At 42.4% G+C, this 20,197-nt stretch overlaps 1 protein-coding gene across 2 annotated transcripts in view; it reads right to left on the reverse strand.

Moving 5' to 3' along the window:
• Positions 1 to 2,942: 2,942 nt before the first annotated feature.
• Positions 2,943 to 20,197, reverse strand: part of SH2D4B (SH2 domain containing 4B) — a 111,139-nt gene continuing 93,884 nt past the window's right edge. Inside the window, exons 7-8 of one of the 2 annotated variants that reach the window (XM_050803585.1) lie at positions 15,015 to 15,235; positions 2,943 to 5,509 (exon numbers count right to left, since the gene is read on the reverse strand). In XM_050803585.1, coding sequence (XP_050659542.1) covers positions 5,417 to 5,509; positions 15,015 to 15,235 — 314 coding nt within the window. In that variant the 3' untranslated portion in view covers positions 2,943 to 5,416. The remainder of the gene's footprint in view (positions 5,510 to 15,014; positions 15,236 to 20,197) is intronic. The other variant, XM_050803586.1, reaches the window with a different exon arrangement.

The raw sequence follows: 20,197 nt of genomic DNA on the forward strand, positions 1-20,197 counted from the left end.
GTAAGAAAGTTCCCTTCAGAAGAGCAGCTAGCACAGCCATTATTGAGTCTGTCTCTGCCTCTACCGCCTCACGCCACTTCAGTCTCCTGAGATGAGCTCATAAGCCCGGCAAGACCGTGAGCTCATCTTGAGATGAGGATATAAATGGACAGAAGACTCCACTCACAGCAGGGCTTTCACAGCTGCTATCCAGCACGGTCAGCCAAGAGAAGGCACGGAGTCTTACTGAGTGTCTCTTACGGACAGCATGCTTCACAGATAATGTCTGTCTTCTTAAAGCCTATCAGCTAACGCCTACTAGCAGTACACACACAGCCAAATTTAGGGTTATTAACTTGTTGCAGCAAGAGAGCACGTATGCAAGAGGAATCGTGGAACATGAAAAGGTGAAAGTTAGGAAAGCGTACTTACTAAGACGGGGGAGCTGGAGTTAAAGGTTCTTGGCAGGGATTGTTCAGAATCTGGAAACTAGGAAGTTGCTGGAACTGTCAGTCATTTTATCTACAGAACGCCAAAGTCATGAGATGTACACCCATGTTCATGGCCACACTATTCCTAATAGCCAAAAGGCAGAACCAATCCAAGTGTCCATTGACAGATGAATGGATAAATAACATGTGATGTATACATACTATGGAATATTATTCAGCCTTAAAAAGGCACGCATGCTACACATGAATGAATCTTGCAGACATTATGCTAAGCAAAATAAACCAGACACAAAAAAAGACAAATTCTGTATTATTCCACTTACGTGAGGTACCTAGAGTAGCCAAACTCATAGAGACAGAAAGTAGAATGGTGATTGCCAGGGGCTTGGAGGAGGGGAGAATGGGGAGTTATGTTTAATGGGTACAGAGTTTTGTTTTGGTAAGATGAAAAGTTTTCTGTGGATGGATAGCGGTGGCAGTTGAGTAACAATGTGAATGGACTCAGTGCCACTGAACCGTATACTTAAAAATGGTTAAAATGGTAAATTTCATGTTATGTATATTTTACTACAATTTTTTTTAAAAAGTCACGTGGAATGACTGTTAGATCAGTTTGTCTGATGTCCTCTAAAAAAAATGGGTCTGCATGTGCTGGTTAGTGTTTGAGTTTAGATACTTTCTCCTGTATGCTGTGGCTTGGCTTGGTTTAACTGTTTTGCAAGTCACAGAGCATATTTGCAATATGTGATTTGTGTTTTAATTCTCAGTTCCCCCATCTCAGACTAGCTGTCAGCAGAGCTGTTTTTCACTTTCTCAATCTCATTTAGTTGTTTGCTTGTTTGTTTATTCGTCTTAACAACTGAAAGCAGTACTAGATTCAAGATTCCAACCCAAAGCTGCCAGAATTCTCACCGTGGACTTTTCTATCATACGGGTCCTCTAAAGGTTAAAACGGCTCATTGAAATATGCACAATCTGTCTGTTCCTAACACATAACAGATTTAAATCCATATCAACTATGCCAGGAACCCTAAAATACTCAGATAAATATGGCATTGCCTGATTTCCAGGACCTCACAGACTGCAGGGCAAAACATAAATACATAGTTATGTGTAAGAAATATAATAAATCTAGAAGGTAAATGATCATATGCCCATGTTAAATATCTACATAATTGTGATACTACTCACTTACATTTGGTTAGAATCCTTTCACAAAGAAGAGAATCTCCTTTTTCTAGAGATGAGATTCAAAATTAAAATGGAACACTACTAGAAAATTTAACACATTCACTTAGATTTCTCTGAAGCATAAACGATGGTGTTAAAAGAGTAGATTTAGATAAAGCAGAGAAAGAAAGCAGAGTAATTCCTAACAGATGCATCATAATTTAAAGCAGGAATCGGCAATTTTTTTCTGTAAAGGGCCAGAAAGTAAATATTTAAGGCCTTACAGGCCATATGCGGCCAAAGACAATATGTAAACAAATGAGTATGGCTGAATTCCAATAAAACTTTATTTATGAAGCTGAAATTTGAATTTAATGTAATTTTCACAGGTCATAAAATATTCTTCTTTTTTCCAAACATTTAAAAATGTAAAAGCCATTTTTATCTCTCAGGCTGTAGAAACACGAGCAGCAGGCTGAATTTGGCCTGCAGCTATAATTTGCCAACTCCTGCTTTCAAGCCTGACTTCTCCAAGTGTAACCCAGTCTGGCAGCATCAGCAACACCCAGGAGCTTGTCAGAAATACAGAACCTCATGCCCAATCCCAGATCTGCTGAAGGAGAACTTACATTTTCAACAACCATCATGTGTTTGTTTACGCAGTTTAAGGTCCACTCAGGTTGATACATGACTGTGGTCAATCCCTGTGCTTCCCAAGGAAGTGACCTTACCTTGGGAATGTTCTGAACCTCTGTGCCTCAGTTTCCCCATGTACAAGATAAAGATGATAGCATTTCCTCCCTTAAGCATGGCTGTGAGAATTCGCACGCGCGTACACACACACGCACACACATGGCTTAAAACAATGTTTGTCATTACCATAACAAAATCTTCTGTTATTTTCATAGCCACTCTCTGAAACAGGCAATGTTGAACTAATTTGACAGAAGAAACTGTAGTCCAAAAAATACAGAAATTCACCTAGGATCACAATTTAGTCCTGAGAATAATGATCAAAGGGACAAAAGGGGGACAAATGCCCCAGGCTCCCAGGTCTTCAAGCCCATGTGCCCCTCTCGGGGAACACTCTCCATAACCTCTCAGCTCATGCCCCTTAGATGATCCCTAAAAATACTTCGGATCTCCCCAAATCTGTACCCCAAGTTACCCTTTCATTCCTTGAAATTTATTTTCCATTAAGTCGCATAGTGTTTTTTTTACAACTTCTCTTTCTAGTTATAGATTGTAAATTTTTCCTTTGCTGAGTCTTGGAACTGACCAACTGTTTTTTATTATATTTGTAGGGCTCAGGGGAAAAAAAAAGGCAATTCCTTTATTTGAGAATCCTGACATTTATTAGCATAATAAAACTCTCAAGATGAAATTGCAGTTTTCCAGACAGTAATTTCATTTGCAGGACAACTTACAAGGGATTTATTTTAAAGCCAGGTAAAAAGGTAAAACCTAAAATATATGAGACATGCAGAAATTGCAGGGCCCAAATAAAATGAAATAAATGTGTTAGGGATGGAAAACCCAGCTGTTGTCTCTCTCATATTAATTAGGGGTGACAGGAACAACAGCCCAGGGATTCAGGGCCTCAACCCATCTTGGTCTGCTTTCAAAGCTGCTGTTAGTTCTTGGAACAAAAGTTTCTTCCAACACCTTGAAAATCATCACATCATATCCCCCGACACATCATGGCTAAGGACTAAATTGTTGTTGTTATCGTGGTTGTTGTTAGAAATACCTTTTTCATTTGGACAGAGCTTTCATGTTTATCATTTAACTGACCTGCAAAAAAACCTAGTGACGGCCATACAGAAAATTCCCTTTTCAGTCATACTGAGGTTTACTGAAGTTAAATGACTTGGACAAAGTCACATAGTTGGTAAATCATCAGAGAGCCAAAACTAAAACATCATTCCTCTGCGTCCATAGAAATAAGGCAATTTTAATGATAATTTTAATGATAATCAATTAAGGCACATTAGAGTTCAGAAAGGAGGTTCCTTCCATCATTTCACTGTATGCATGCAGTGAGACAGGCAGACCTGGGAAAGCCACGGAGCTGAGTTGCAAAATTGATATTATTGAACACTTCTCTATGATGGGTTCTTATCCTGGATTCCCCAAAAGGTAGAGCCAGTGGCAAAAGCCTACAAGCTGCTACTTCATTCAGAAGTGCAATCCCAGAGCAACAGGAGAGAGCAGGGCAAGGCAGAGAAGAAGGAACAAACAGGAGCAGGGGGGTGTCATACTGATCCAGCCACCACTTGGTTTCATCGTGACTGGTTGCCCGATCTTGCAGGACCGTCTTCTAAAAGACCATTCAAACAGATGCCTCTCAGAATAGTTCCTCCAGGAGGAAGAACGGGGAAAAAGTGATCTACCAGCCTGTGACTCCCATTCATCCCAGATTCACCACATGGGGCATTCACTTCCCATCTCTTCTGTCTTATGCCTCTGCAGCAACGGGAGACAGGACATGTGGCAAGCTACCACTGGCTTATGCTCACATGACACTGATCAACATAGGGAGGAAGAGCAGAACTCATGCAAAACTGGTTACAGTGCTGGTGGCTTGTGGTAGAGAAGTGACCAAGAATCTAAGGAACAGGTGAGGCAAGAGAAGAAGAGGGGCATAGGAGATGTTTGATACAGCCATCAAGTAAAATAAATTGTTCCCTAACATCCCTAGGGTCCCTTCATTCGTTCCCTCTCACCAAACACAATGCTGCAAGCATTATAATGCTAATAAGTTCCAGGGTGAGGATCTGAACCCGAGTTTTCTTGACTGTAAAGACTGTAATCTTCTCTTCATAATATACTACCTCTGTGTATATGGCTATAACTGTGGAACACAAGTATGCACCAATAGACACCATCACTGAGAGTTACTGAGGAGTTATTGGGTGAGTCTTCTTGTTAATATAAGGAACATACTGAGATTAAGTTGACAAGGGAATTAAAAGGACAATGAGGACAGAGCTCATCATTGGAGTAACCTGCATAAAGAGGGCCATATCCCAGACAGCAGAGCCACATTAGATTTCTCAAAACCATTCTTGCATTTATAACTCACCCCAGGTCTTGAAGACATCTGTAGGATTACATAAAACCATTGCAAAACCAGGGCCAAGATATGATTCAAAGATAGAGGAGAGTGACAAAAGAAGAGGCCAAATAAGGAAGTCAGGACAGTGTCAATCAGCTGCCCTGGAAACTTGGGCTCGCCTTAGATAATTCCAATGATAACATCAATAAGGGTAATAATGGAGATTATGAAAGATGCAGCATTTATGTTCTCCATAGAAATCCTTCATAATCTTCCATTATCACCATGATTTTATAGAGCGGCAAGTAGGAAATAATTTACGAGAAACCACTGCTAATTTGTGTTGGAAAACTTTTAGAAGATGTGCATTCATTAACAAACATTTACTGAATGTCTACCATATGTTAAATTTAGGGTTCGGCACTGGAATTATTTTGGATTATTAAAACATGGTCCACACACTGTAAAAGCTCAGTTTCTGGAAGCCATAACAAACAGGCTTTGTCTTCTAAGGTCATATAGCTAAGCTCTTCATGAAAGAGTTGCATGAGCTATTAGCAATTTCTGTCCTGATCACTGGGATGAGACCAGTAGCCCTATGCCATAGATGTCATATCCCTTGAGACATATTAATCTACTTTTTCCTCTGGATAGTGGTGGATCTTCCAGAAGGCCATAGAATTCGAGTTGAGAAGTTCTTAAGCTCAGTTCAAAAACAGGATGCCCAAAGGAATCCAACTGATAAGGAAAAAAAATATTATTCAAACAATGGATGGTAGTCTGGTGGGCTGTCCCTCTGTCCACAGGGTTCCTGAAGTAACTCTCCTCCTGAAACAGTGATAATTTCCTCCTAAAAGAGAAAAAAAGGAAAATCCATTTATCATCAAGACAGGGAAATACACATCTATGAGAGAGAGAGTGTGGTTCAAGACAGAGAAACTAATATGCATCTGTCTCCCCTCATTCAGATTGCTAGAAATGACATTTAAAAAATCTGCCTTTAAAAAGAAATGAATTCATAAAAAGTACTGGAAAATTAAAAAATGCCATTGACAAAGTGAAACATATTGAAGAATCCTTGAAAAACAAAAGACATGCAGGAGGGGCTTGTCAGAGGAGTCAATGTGGGACACCAGTTACAGCAAGTTGAGGAAGGGTTGAGGGACTCCAGTAGGTGTTTGCCTCAAGCAGGTCGGGGAATGAGGAGATGCACACAGTTCCTTGGAAGCCCCAAGAGTTCCAAAAAGTTCAGACAGTCCCATGCCCAAAAGATGAGCCACTCACAGTCAGCTCCAACTCCTACAGCATGAAGACACTGGATTTGGGAAACAAAACTATATTCACTCATGATAGACAGAAAATTCAAAGTTGGACTATCACTTCATAGCCTAAAATTTATAGGCATTTAAGCAAAATTATAACCATAAAAGAAAGATGCTGAACTCAACAATAGAAATGATTTCCAGGAAAATATCAAGTCTATAAAGCAAACAGAAAAGGCTTTAAGAGATGTACATTAATCTCTCCTCAGCGGAATAAGAAATAAGTCATCCATGAAACGAGAATGGGCATTATAAAAAAAAAAAAAAGAACCAATTAAAGAACCTAGAAACCAAAAGCATGACCATTTAAATTAAAAGGAAAAAATTTCAGAAGAACTGAATAGCAGAACGCTCATAACTAAAGAGCAATTCAGCAGCTGAAAGAAATGTCACATCAAAAAGAAAGAGACATCCTAATAGAAAAATGGACAAAGGATATGAAAGGACGACTCACAGAAGAAATCTAAGTGGTCATGAAACGTGTGAAAAGATCCTCAGCATCAGTGGTAATCAGACAAATGCAAACTAAACCACAGTAGATTCAGTGTCTGCCCATCTGATGAGAAAAATGAAATGATTGATAGGCCCCAGTGTTGGCAGCAGTGCAGGGAAACAGCCTCACATAGTTTTGGCAGGAGACTGAACTGGCGCCACATTTTTGGAGGGCAATCTGGCAGATCTTTCCTAATTAAAATGTGCATACTCTTCTCTCCAGCAATTCCAGTTCCAAGACCCATCCTAGAGAAATACTGCACATGTATCCATAGTGACAAACACAGGGAAGTCTCTGCAGCACTGTTCAAGATCATGAAAAATCGGAAGCCAGATAAGAGTGGTCATCAAAAGGAGAATGGGTAATTAAACTGTAATATGCATCCATACCATGGAATACCACACAGCATTTACAAGGTTTGGTATACAGATTAACATAGGAAGAGCTCATAGAAATATTTGAATGACAGTCAGCATGTCCTGAAATTACAAGTGTTAGATATATTGTTTCAGCACTTCACAGAGTGATGTTTCATTAAAACTTTACAGTGACCTGAAGAGTTGAGTGCTACTATTAAACTCACTTCACTAAGATGGAAACTAAGGTGCAAAAGCTAAATAGTCGTCCAAAGTCAAACACATAAGTTAGAATTTAAAACTCAGCAGCCTCATTTTAGGGACCATGCTTTTTAAAACTGCATTCAATTATTTAGTAAGCATGTTAAAAAATCAAGTCACTCATTTATATGTAAGGAAATATGCAACTCGGGCTGGTGTGGTGGTGCATGCCTGTAGTCCCAGCTACTAGGGAAGCTGAGTGGGAGGATCACTTGAGCCCAGGATCTTGGGGTTACAGTGAGCTATGATCGCACCACTGCACTCCAGCCTAAGCAACAGAGTAAGACCTTGTCTCAAAAAAGGCTACACAACTTATGTGAAAAATAACAAAACTATATATTTCCTTATGTACATAAGTTTTTATGTTGCTGCTCAGGAGATATTTAGATAAGATACATGGCAAACTGATAAAGTGGAGGATGGAGACAGAGATTTGAAACGAATGAGGCTTTCACTTTGTATTGTGCTTAATTTTTCTTAGAATGTAATCATGAATTAATTGTATAATTAAAATTTTAATTTGTAGACGTTGGCCACCAGATCTCCACATTGGCATAAATGATATCTCTCCTTAGTGTTAGAAATGAAATTGTGAGTCTCAAAGGTTTTGATCTGGAAGAGAATAAAGATCTTCAGATATCTCTGGTTTAGCCTTTCTCTGGAACCTGAACTGAGTGAAGGGCATTTATCCTTTGCTTGAAACACTTCCAGGGACAAGGAACTCATCATTGCTAAAGCAGCTCCTATTATACAGGAAAAGCACACAATGTGGTTTAGTGGAAAAAGTACATTCTTTAGAGGCAAACAGTCTGAGGCTTAACTCTTGGTCCTAACCATGAAAACTTAGCCCTGGTTTCCTAATCTGTGGAATGGGGCTAAGATGCCTCCCTCAGGCGTCTGCCACTGCTGAGGCTTGAGTAGGTAAACAAAGTGGATGGGAAAGCTGGAACTGGGCAGAGCCCCCTGCAACTCAGCAAGGCCTGCTGCCTCTGTAGAGTCCACCTCTGCGGGCAGGGCATAGCTGAACAAAAAGCAGCAGAAACTTCTGGAGACTTAAACGTCCCTGTCTGACAGCTCTGAAGAGAGCAGTGGTTCTCCCAGCATGGTGCTTGAGCTCTGAGAATGGACAGACTGCCTCCTCAAGTGGAAGCCTGACCCCGTGTAGCCTAACTGGAAGATACCTCCCAGTAGGGGCTGACTGACACCTCATACAGGCGGGTGCGCCTCTGGGACAAAGCTTCCAGAGGAAGGATCATACAGCAATATTTACTGTTCTGCAGCCTCCGCTGGTGATATTCAGGTAAACAGGGTCTGGAGTGGACCTCCAGCAAACTCCAACAGACCTGCAACTGAGGGACCCGACTGTCAGAAGAAAAACTAACAAACAGAAAGGAATAGCATCAACATCAACAAAAAGGACATCCACACCAAAACCCCATCTGTAGGTCACCAATATCAAAGACCAAAGGTAGATAAAACCACAAAGATGGGGAGAAACCAGAGCAGAAAAGCTGAAAATTCTAAAAACCAGAGCACTTCTTCTCCTCCAAAGGATTGCAGCCCCTTACCAGCAACAGAACAAAGCTGGACAGAGAATGATTTTGACAATCTGACAGAAGTAGGCTTCAGAAGGTCGGTAATAACAAACTTCTCCAAGCTAAAGGAGGATGTTTGAACCCATCGCAAGGAAGCAAAAAACCTTGAAAAAAGATTATAGATGAATGGCTAAGTAGAATAGTGTAGAGAAAACCTTAAATGACCTGATGGAGCTGAAACCTATGGCAGGAGAACTATGTGACACATGCGCAAGCTTTCAATAGCCAATTTGATCAAGTGGAAGAAAGCGTATGAGTGATTGAGGATCAAATGAATGAAATGAAGCAAGAAGAGAAATCTAAAGAAAAAAGAAGAAAAAGAAATGAACAAAACCTGCAAGAAGTATGGGATTACGTAAAAAGACCAAATCTACGTCTGATTAGGGTGCCTGAAAGTGAGGGGGAAAATGGAACCAAGTTGGAAAACACTCTTCAGGATATCATCCAGGAGAACTTCCCCAACCTAGCAAGGCAGGCCAACATTCAAATTCAGGAAATACAGAGAATGCCACAAAGACACTCCTCATGAAGAGCAACACCAAGACACATAATTGTCAAATTCACCGAGGCTGAAATGAAGAAAAATGTTAAGGGCAGCCAGACAGAAAGGTCGGGTTACCCACAAAGGGAAGCCCATCAGACTAATAGCAGATCTCTCAGCAGAAACTCTACAAGCCAGAAGAGAGTGGGGGCCAATATTCAACATTCTTAAAGAAAAGAATTTTCAACCCAGAATCTCATATCCAGACAAACTAAGCTTCATAAGTGAAGAAGAAAAAAACTCCTTTACAGACAAGCAAATGCTGAGAGATTTTGTCACCACCAGGCCTGCCCTACAAGAGCTCCTGAAGGAAGCACTAAACATGGAAAGGAACAACCAGTACTAGTCACTGCAAAACCATGCCAAATTGTAAAGACCATCGATGCTAGGAAGAAACTGCATCAACTAATGAGCAAAATAACCAGCAAACATCATAATGACAGGATCAAATTCAAACATAACAGTATTAATCTTAAATGTAAATGGGCTAAATGCCCCAATTAAAAGACACAGACTGGCAAATTGGATAAAGAGTCAAGACCCATCCGCGTGCTGTATTCAGGAGACCCATCTCACGTGCAGAGACACACATAGGCTCAAAATAAAGGGATGGAGGAAGATATACCAAGCAAATGGAAAGCAAAAAAAAAAAAAAGCAGGGGTTGCAGTCCTAGTCTCTGATAACACAGACTTTAAACCAACAAAGATCAAAAGAGACAAAGAAGGCCATTACGTAATAGTAAAGGGATCAATTCCACAAAAAGAGCTAACTATCCTAAATATATATGCACCCAATATGGGAGCACGCAGATTCATAAGGCAAGTCCTTAGAGATCTACAAAGAACTTAGGCTCCCACACAATAATAATGGGAGACTTTAACACCCCACTGTCAACATTAGACAGATCAACGAGACAGAAGGTTAACAAGGATATCCAGGACTTGAACTCAGCTCTGCACCAAGCAGACCTAACAGACATCTACAGAACTCTCCACCCCAAATCAACAGAATATACATTCTTCTCAGCACCACATCACACTTATTCCAAAATTGACCACATAGGGAAGTAAAGCACTCATCAGCAAACATAAAAGAACAGAAATCACAACAAACTGTCTCTCAGACCACAGTGCAATCAAATTAGAATCAAGACTAAGAAACTCACTCAAAACTGCACAACTACATGGAAACTGAACAACCTGCTCCTGAATGACTACTGGGTAAATAATGAAATGAAGGAAGAAATAAAGATGTTCTCTGAAACCAATGAGAACAAAGACACAACATACCAGAATCTCTGGGACGCATTTAAAGCAGTGTGTAGAGGGAAATTTATAGCACTAAATGCCCACAAGAGAAAGCAGAAAAGATCTAAAACCAACACCCTAACATCACAACTAAAAGAACTAGAGAAGCAGGAGCAAACAAATTCTAAAGCTGGCAGAAGGCAAGAAATAACTAAGATCAGAGCAGAACTGAAGGAGATAGAGACACAAAAAACCCTTCAAAAAATCAATGAATCCAGGAGCTGGTTTTTTGAAAAGATGAACAAAATTGATAGACCGCTAGCAGAACTAATAAAGAAGAAAAGAGAGAAGAATCAAATAGATGCAATAAAAAATGATAAAAGGGGTATCACCACCGATCCCACAGAAACACAAACGACCATCAGAGAATACTATAAACACCTCTATGCAAATGAACTAGAACATCTAGAAGAAATGGATAAACTCCTGGACACATACACCCTCCCAAGACTAAACCAGGAAGAGGATGAATCTCTGAATAGACCAGTAACAGGTTCTGAAGTTGAGGCAATAATTAATAGCCTACCAACCAAAAAAAGTCCAGGACCAGGCAGATTAACAGCTGAATTGTACCAGAGGTACAAAGAGGAGGAGTGGTACCATTCCTTCTGAAACTATTCCAATCAACAAAAAAAGAGGGAATCCTCCCTAACTCATTTTATGAGGCCAACGTCATCCTGATACCAAAGCCTGGCACAGACACAACAAAAAAAGAGAATTTTAGACCAATATTCCTGATGAACATCGATGCGAAAATCCTCAATAAAATACTGGCAAACTGAATCCAGCAGCACATCAAAAAGCTTATTCACCACGATCAAGTCAGCTTCATCCCTGGGATGCAAGGCTTGTTCAACATATGTAAATCAATAAATGTAATCCATCACATAAACAGAACCGATGACAAAAACCACATGATTATCTCAATTGATGCAGAAAAGGCCTTTGACAAAATTCAGCAGCCCTTCATGCTGAAAACTCTCAATAAACTAGGTACTGATAGAACATATCTCAAAATAATAAGAGCTATTTATGACAAATCCACAGCCAGTATCATACTGAATGGGCAAAAACTGGAAGCATTCCCTTTGAAAACTGGCACAAGACAGGGATGCCCTCTCTCACCACTCCTATTCAACATAGTGTTGGAAGTTCTGGCCAGGGCAATCAGGCAAGAGAAAGAAATAAAGGGTATTCAATTAGGAAAAGAGGAAGTCAAATTGTCCCTGTTTGCAGATGACATGACTGTATATTTAGGAAAAAAACCCCATCGTCTCAGCTCAAAAGCTCCTTAAGTTGATTAGCAACTTCAGCAAAGTCTCAGGATACAAAATCAATGTGCAAAAATCACAAGCATTCCTACACACCAACAACAGACAAAACAGAGAGCCAAATCATGAGTGAACTCTCATTCACAATTGCTTCAAATAGAATAAAATGCCTAGGAATCCAACTTACAAGGGATGTGAAGGACCTCTTCAAGGAGACTACAAACCACTGCTCAACGAAATAAAAGAGGACACAAATGGAAGAACATTCCATGCTTATGGATAGGAAGAATCAATATCATGAAAATGGCCAGACTGCCCAAGGTAATTTATAGATTCAATGCCATCCCCATCAAGCTACCAATGACTTTCTTCACAGAATTGGAAAAAACTACTTTAAAGTTCACATGGAACCAAAAAAGAGCCTGCATTGCCAAGACAATCCTAAGCAAAAGAACAAAGCTGGAGGCATCACGCTACCTGACTTCAAACTATACCACAAGGCTACAGTAACCAAAACTGCATGGTGCTGGTACCAAAACAGAGATATAGACAAACAGAACAGAACAAAGGCCTCAGAAATAACACAACACATCTACAACCATCTGATCTTTGACAAACCTGACAAAAACAAGAAATGAGGAAAGGATTCCCTATTTAATAAACGGTGCTGGGAAAACTGGCAAGCCATTATGTAGAAAGCTAAAACTGGATCCCTTCCTTACACCTTACATAAAAATTAATTCAAGATGGATTAAAGACTTAAATGTTAGACCTAAAACCATAAAAACCCTAGAAGAAAACCTAGGCAATACCACTCAGGACATAGGCATGGGCAAGGACTTCATGACTAAAACACCAAAAGCAATGGCAACAAAAGCCAAAATAGACAAATGGGATCTAATTAAACATAAGAGCTTCTGCATAGCAAAAAAAAACTACCATCAGAGTTAACAGACAACCTACAGAATGTGAGAAAAATTTTGCAATCTACCCATCTGACAAATGGCTAATATCCAGAATCCACAAAGAACTTAAACAAATTTACAAGAAAAAAACAACCCCATCAAAAAGTGGGCAAAGGATATGAACAGACACTTCTCAAAAGAAGACATTTATGCAGCCAACAGACACATGAAAAAATGCTCATCATCACTAGTCATCAGAGAAATGCAAATCAATACCACAATGAGATACCATCTCACACCAGTTAGAATGGTGATCATTAAAAAGTCAGGAAACAACAGATGCTGGAGGGGATGTGGAGAAATAGGAACGCTTCTACACTGTTGGTGGTAGCGTAAACTAGTTCAACCATTGTGGAAGACAGTGTGGCAGTTCCTCAGGGATCTAGAACTAGAAATACCATTTGACCCAGCAATCCTATTACTGGGTATATACCCAAAGGACTATAAACCATGCTACTATGAAGACACATGCATATGTATGTTTATTGCAGCACTATTCAACAATAGCAAAGACTTGGAACCAACCCAAATGTCCATCAATGATAGACTATATTAAGAAAATGTGGCACATATACACCATGGAATACTATGCAACCATAAAAAAGGATGAGTTCATTTACTTTGCAGGGATATGGATGAAGCTGGAAATCATCATTCTCAGCAAACTATCGCAAGGACAGAAAACCAAACACTGCATGTTCTCACTCATAGGTGGGAATTGAACAATGAGAACACTTGGACACAGGACAGGGAACATCACACACCGGGGCCTGTTGTGGGGTGGGGGGCAGGGGTAGGGATAGCATTAGGAGAAATACCTAATGTAAATGACGAGTTAATGGGTGCAGCAAACCTACATGGCACATGTATACCTATGTAACAAACCTGCATGTTCTGCACATATATCCTAAAACTTAACGTATAAGAAATAAAATAAATAAATAAAAAGATGCCTCCCTCACAGATCTATTGGTAAGATTAAATAAGAGCATGGATGTAGAGCAACAGGGTCAGTACTTGACACAGAGAACGTGCCAATGTCCTCACATCCCCTCCCTTTCTCTTTCCTCTGTTTGTTAGAAGGCTCTTCCCAACACGTAGAAATCAACCTTGATCCTGGTTAGTCCAGTTTCCAGGCAGTACTCCACACCCAGTGCCCGAGTATCTGTGAATGGGTGATTCTCCATGGGTATTATTCATAAGGTCCAGGGCTGTCCCTGAAGTTCTAGGGACCTCCATGAAGAGACGAAGAAAAAGCAATACAAACCTAAGAGTCCCTATTATAGCAAAACCCCAGTGAGACCGTCAAGTCATTCTGTGAAACTATCTACACCCGCAAAACTTGGTTAGATGTCGGACGCCTGAGCTACCACCACTCTGCCCCTCGGAATCCTTCGTCCTGCCGTTCCAGGTCACTGAGTTCCACCTCCAGCTTTCTCCCAGTTACTAATGATGCCAACCGCCACACGAACATAAACGTTGCTTCTTACTACATACACTGCTTGGAAGACAACATCTTTCCCAATATAGGGTCCATGGCGGGAGGACAAATAACAAAAAGAATGCCGAGAAACAACACTTTCCATAAGCACTTCACAGTCACAAAGTGCTGCTACATACTTGACTTCATTTAATGCTCACAAGGTCCAAGCTAAAGTATTATTTACATCCATTTGACTGGCTAGGACACTGATGCTTGGTGAGCCTAAGGTGCTGGCTGAAGGTCACACGTGTACTAAGTAAGTGGTTAAGCTGGAGTTCAAATAAGAGACATGGTAACTCCACCACTACAAAAGCTTCTCTAATCACAGGGTTGCCTACTGCACTTCTGCTAACTCTCAGAAGCTGCTAAAGGCCTGGCTTGGAGGTCTTCATGAGAGACGTTCTAGGGAATGAGTTGGAGATGAGACCCAGGCTTGGAGAAAGGGATGATCATCCAGTCCTTGTGTTAACAGGAGGGAGCACTCAGGTACCCAAGGTGAGAAGAGGCCTGAGGACCAGGGTAAGAGGTGCCCGCATGCCCCAGAGAGTGAAACAAAGAGCAGAACAGTGGGCCCTAGGGCCTGGTGGGAACAACCTCTGGTCCCTTCTGCCCTAATACTCTACATCTCTGAGACCCTCCAGCCCCACAGCCCAGAGCCAGCAAGCAGCCTTGCTTCTCTTGCTCTAGCTCTCTCTTCAGCTCGAGTTTCCACCAGTTTCGCCCCACCACCCACCCCGATTGGTATCCCTATGAGGGATACCTTATGGAAATCAATGAGATCCGTGAGCGTTGCATGGCGATTGGGGTCCACTCCCAGGAAGCTGTAAAAATCCCCAGAGGCATCCACAAGAAAGTGCTTGAACCCTTTCTGCAGGCGGTAGGAGAGGGTGTAACCCCAGATTTTCTCACTGACCCGGACCAGGAATGCTCCCTCAGTCATGTTCTCCAGGAGATCTTCTGCATCTTCTCGGCTAATAATTCCTGATTTAAAATAGGAAGAAAAAAAAAACACAGCAGGTTCTGCAACTGCCTCCCCATGATCCTCCACTCCTCCCTGCCCCGCACGCTGTGGCTCAGTGCACATGCCATCCACACAGTCCAGGATGCCAGGAAGAAAAGAGCCCCAAGGGCTGGCCAAGCACATGCCTCCTTCCATAGAGAGGGCGTCTTGGCCCAGCGCCACCCGCCGTGAGCCTGGCGGCAGAGTTTCTATTAGGACCTGAGTTGAGCACACTTTCCTCCACATTGAGCCATGCTGATTTGGATTAATTAAGCAATGAATTAGTAGTGAGCTGTGATTATAGCATTATTGATTATAAATATAAGTCAACAGGCTTGTGAAAAGCCTTAAGAGGCCTGCTTTAAAGACTAGTCCAGAATGGCTGCTGATGACTAACTCACTTATTTCTCTAGTACCATAAATGAGCACCTAAAAACAGGGTTTTCCCTTAAAAAGTAAAAAGATTTCTTCCAAATACCTGTGAACACCAGGCAAAAAGTTTCTTAATAGGGGTATAGAATCAAGCTTCACTTCAGCTCAACGATCAAAACTTTCTAAGGACTTGCAGTCCTACACAATGTGGTTTCATCACAGTTTGGAAGTCTGGCTGGCCTTGGAGTCATTGATATGCTGGGTAGCAATCCCCTGAAATGCTCTCAGGGAGCTGCTGTCATCTGGGTGATGAAAGAGCAGTGATGTAGAGCAGGTTCCAGAGGCAGGTAGGTGGGAAGAGGAGGGGAAGCCAGAAGACCTGGGTTACCCCCACCCCCTACCTCTGCCGACCTGGCTATGGAATTTTCAGCCAAGCCCTCAACATCTCCAATGTCCTTTGACATTTACATGATCATAACCCAAATACTTAAAAGGTATGTTATGACTTTCAAGTTGAATAAAGGACTCAAACTCATTTCATACACGGAGAATAGCTGTGGAGATGATGGATCCTGTTGTCATCGGTTATTCCGGAGGAGAGGTGAATTGTAACACATTGTCCCTTTGCTCACCCATGGACTTACCCTTTCCACACTGTCAGTGATAGGCATGGGGATAGAGTGGCCGAGCTGCCTATCTCCACAACCCTGAGAGGCTCTGCACACCTGTGACTTCTCCCCAGTACCCAATGCCACTCCCGAGCCAGTCACAGTCAGGCTCCCCTCCCATCAATCTCCGGCCTCACAGGGCATGCTCGAGACTTCCCTTGGGCCCAAGGCAGAGGACACAGAGGCAACCACACTGCCAAATGATCTACCCTTTAAAGACAGTTAGCGCAATCAGAGGCCACCTATTTCCTTCTTGCCCAGGACTTACAGCGAGAGGCATCCAAGCCAGTCACCCCTCCCCAGCCAAGCTCTAGAAGCAGAAAAGGAGGAAGAGTAAGAGAAGGACGGAGGTGAGGAGCCCTTTCGCAACAGGGTGCCTGAAAAATAAACACTGTCCCATGCAAGAGGGAGGATGTGCCCCAGTGCTGCCCCCCAGAAGGTCTTGGGGGCTTCATGCAGAAAAGCTGGACAGCCAAAAGAAGACCGAAAGGGAAAGTCCAGGATCCCTCAAAACTTGGCCCTGTCCTTCACCTACCTCCCTGCCCCAACACCAGAACACCTGGGCCCTAAAAGAGGCTGCGGTAGGGAGATAAGTAAGGGGAGCCAGAGGCAGGGCCAGGGCCTGGGAGGAAGAAGGACCAGAAGACATAACCCTCATCCCCACTCCAAGCACCTCAAGCTGAGGCACAGGCGGGGCTAGGGTTGGAGAGGAAGGGAGTATTACTAGGGTGGGAAACTACAGTCAAATTAAATACGATTCAACTTTTTTTTCTTTTAAACAAGTGTCTTTATTGTAATGTTTATTACTTTTTCACTGATAAATAAAAATTGTATATATTTATGGTATACATGACATTTTGATATATGTATGCACTGTGGGATGGCTAAATCAATCTATTTAAGATTAACATATGCATTATCTCACATACTTACTTTTTGTGGCGAAGACATTTAAAAATCTACCCTCTTGGCTGGGTATAATAACTCATGCCTATAATCTCAGCACTTTGGGAGACCGAGGTGGAAGGATCACTTGAGCCCAGTAGTTCAAGACCAGCCTGGGCAACATAGCCACAATTGTTGTCTCCACACTTTTTGTGGAGACAACCATCTCCACAAAAAATTTAAAAATAATTTGGGCATGATGATGCACACTTACTTGGGAAACTGAGGCAAGAGGACCATTTGCAACCAGGAGTTCAAGGCTGCAGTGATCTGTGATCATACCACTACACTCTAGCCTGGGTGACAGAGCAAGACTCTGCCTCAAACAAACAAACAAAAGCTGTCTTGGCAATTTTCAAGTATACAATATATCATTAATTGTAGTTAACATGCTGTACAATAGATCTCTTGAACTTATTCCTTCCGTCTAAATGAAATTTTATGTCCTTTGACCAACATCTCCCCAGTGCCTGCCTCTCCCAGCCCCTGGTAACCACCATTCCACTTTCTGCTTCTGGAAGTTCAACGTTTTCAGATTCCACATATAGGTGAGATCATGAGGTAGTTGTCTTTCTGGGCCTGACTTACTTCACTTAGCATAATGTCCTCTAGGTTCATCCACGTTGTCACAAATGACAGGATTTCATTCTTTTTAAAGGCCAAATACTATTCCATTGCGCTCATATACCACATCTCTTTATCCATTCAACTGTTAATAGACACTTAGGTTGGGCCTGGTGTGGTAGTTCAGGCCTATAATACCAGCACTTTAGGAGGCCAAGGTGGGAGGATCGCTTGAGCCCAGGAATTCAAAACCAGCCTGCGCAACATAGCAAGGCCCTGAATCTATAAAAATTAGGCTGGGCATGGTGGCACATGCTTGTGGTCCCAGCTATCAGGAGGCTGGGGTGAGAGAATCACATGAGCCTGGGAATTCAAGGCTGCAGGGAGCTACGATCATGCCACTACACTCTAGCCTGGACAACAGAGTAAGGCCCTATCTCAAAAATAAATAAACAAACAAACAAACAAATACTTCCCTTGATTCTCTATCTTGGCTATTGTGAATAATGCTACAATCAACATGGCAGTATAGATATGTCTTCGACATACTGATTTCATATCCTTTGGATAAATATCCAGTAATGGGGTTGCTGAGATGATAGGGTACTTCTACTTTAATTTTTAAGTATTTTCATACCTTAAGAGAATGTGCAAAGGGTCTCTTTCCTCCAACACTTGCCAACACATGTTATTTTGGGGACTTGACTTTTTAACATACCAAAATGACCAGTAATACCAAAGTGACGATGTCATGTGTCTCATCCACCTAAAACCCTTGAGCAGCTTCCCCCGACTTCCAGCAGAGCCCAAGCTCAGGCACAGCAGACAGCAGGCTCTATGCCCCGCCTCAACCTACCCCTCTGGGCTCATTGCACTGTTAGGTACTGGCTGCTTCCCACAAGCCGACCTTGGACTGAGGCCACAACCCAGCCCCCTTCACTCCAGCTGACCCTGATTCCTCATCAAAAGCCCCATCCTCTTCTCTCCCCAGAATCATGGGCCATGGGCAGCCTACATTCTACCTTTGTGCAAGTTAGGAAAAGATGACCTTCTGAGTAATTGAATTAGAAAAACATGCCTCTCTGGGCCAAACCCACAAAGCCTACAGCTTGACTGAGAAAGGCGGTGCCTGCACATCAATCCTCTGTTCTCCCCAACTATCCCCACCCCTCAGGTCCCCCTGTTCAGTGTGCAACCTGCTCAGCTGACCAGGAAATCCTTTATCTCCCAGGAGATTCTCTTGGATATCTCATATTTGGGTTTTTGTAACATCCTACCAAAACCTTACAGTAGATTAGTAAATAGGCTGTGAGCAGCTCAAGGCTGGGGCCTGTGGCTGCCATGGGAGCAAGCTGCCTAGGCCTCCCTCCAAGACAGAGACCTGTTGCTGGGAGCAGCATCATGCCCGTCAGGATCCTCCATGGGGTCATGCTCTCCCCAGGGTGCTTCCAGCCAAGGGCAGGGCACAGGGGTGCTAGAGCCACCATTCCTACCCAAGGCAGGACTCCTCGAGCAGGCAGTCTTTGCTCTGGGGCTCTCAAACAGCCTGGCCAAGATTTTTCTCTGAGCTGCACTCCAGGAGCAGGCTCCCTTACCAGTCATCCTTCTTCCCTCTCTCCCTCCACAGGTGTCAGATGTGTACCATGTTCTGAAGACTCTCCCTACCTTCTCCCACACCCTCCCCTCTTTGTCTCTCACAGGCATTTCCTCCAATCAATCTCTTCCTCTTCTGCTTCACGGAAGACCTGATGGACACAGACACCTCATCTTTACATCCTCCATGCCTGGGACATTGGCAGGGATTCTGGAACAGTGATCAAGAGCACGGACACAAATCATAGCCCAGGGACATACTCCATGGGTGGTCTTAAGAGCAGGTGACTTCAACCTCTCTGAAACCAAGTTTGACGTCCCATCTATTAAGTGTTAGTGATACAACAGCTACATCTTAAGGCTGTTTGAGAATTAATAAGTTAATACATGAATATGTTTAGTACAGTGCTTAAAAATCACAATAAATATCTAATACAATATAACTAGCTGCACTGGATGCACTAAGTATTCTACACATGTGTTAGTGTTACACACTGCCTGGTGCTGGTAGCTGCAATGGTCATAGGACTGTCAGGCTGTGTCCCCCCTGCCCCACAACCCCTGACACACACACAGTCAATTCTCTCAAACATGGGCTGCTGAAGGTGACTTCCTCCTAGGGGGCCCAAGCCTGTGCCATAAACTTAGCTGGGCCATTTCTGGGAGACTGTCCAGGTCTCTGTGAATTCTGCCTCCTCTTTGATATTGCTGATATAGTTTGAATGTGTGTCCTCTCTCAATCTCATGTTGAATTGTAATCTGCAGTGTCGGAGGTGGGGCTAGTGGGAGGTGATTTCTCAT

Source organism: Macaca thibetana, chromosome 9 (assembly GCF_024542745.1).
Source record: "Macaca thibetana thibetana isolate TM-01 chromosome 9, ASM2454274v1, whole genome shotgun sequence".
In the NCBI taxonomy this organism is placed as follows: domain Eukaryota; kingdom Metazoa; phylum Chordata; class Mammalia; order Primates; family Cercopithecidae; genus Macaca; species Macaca thibetana.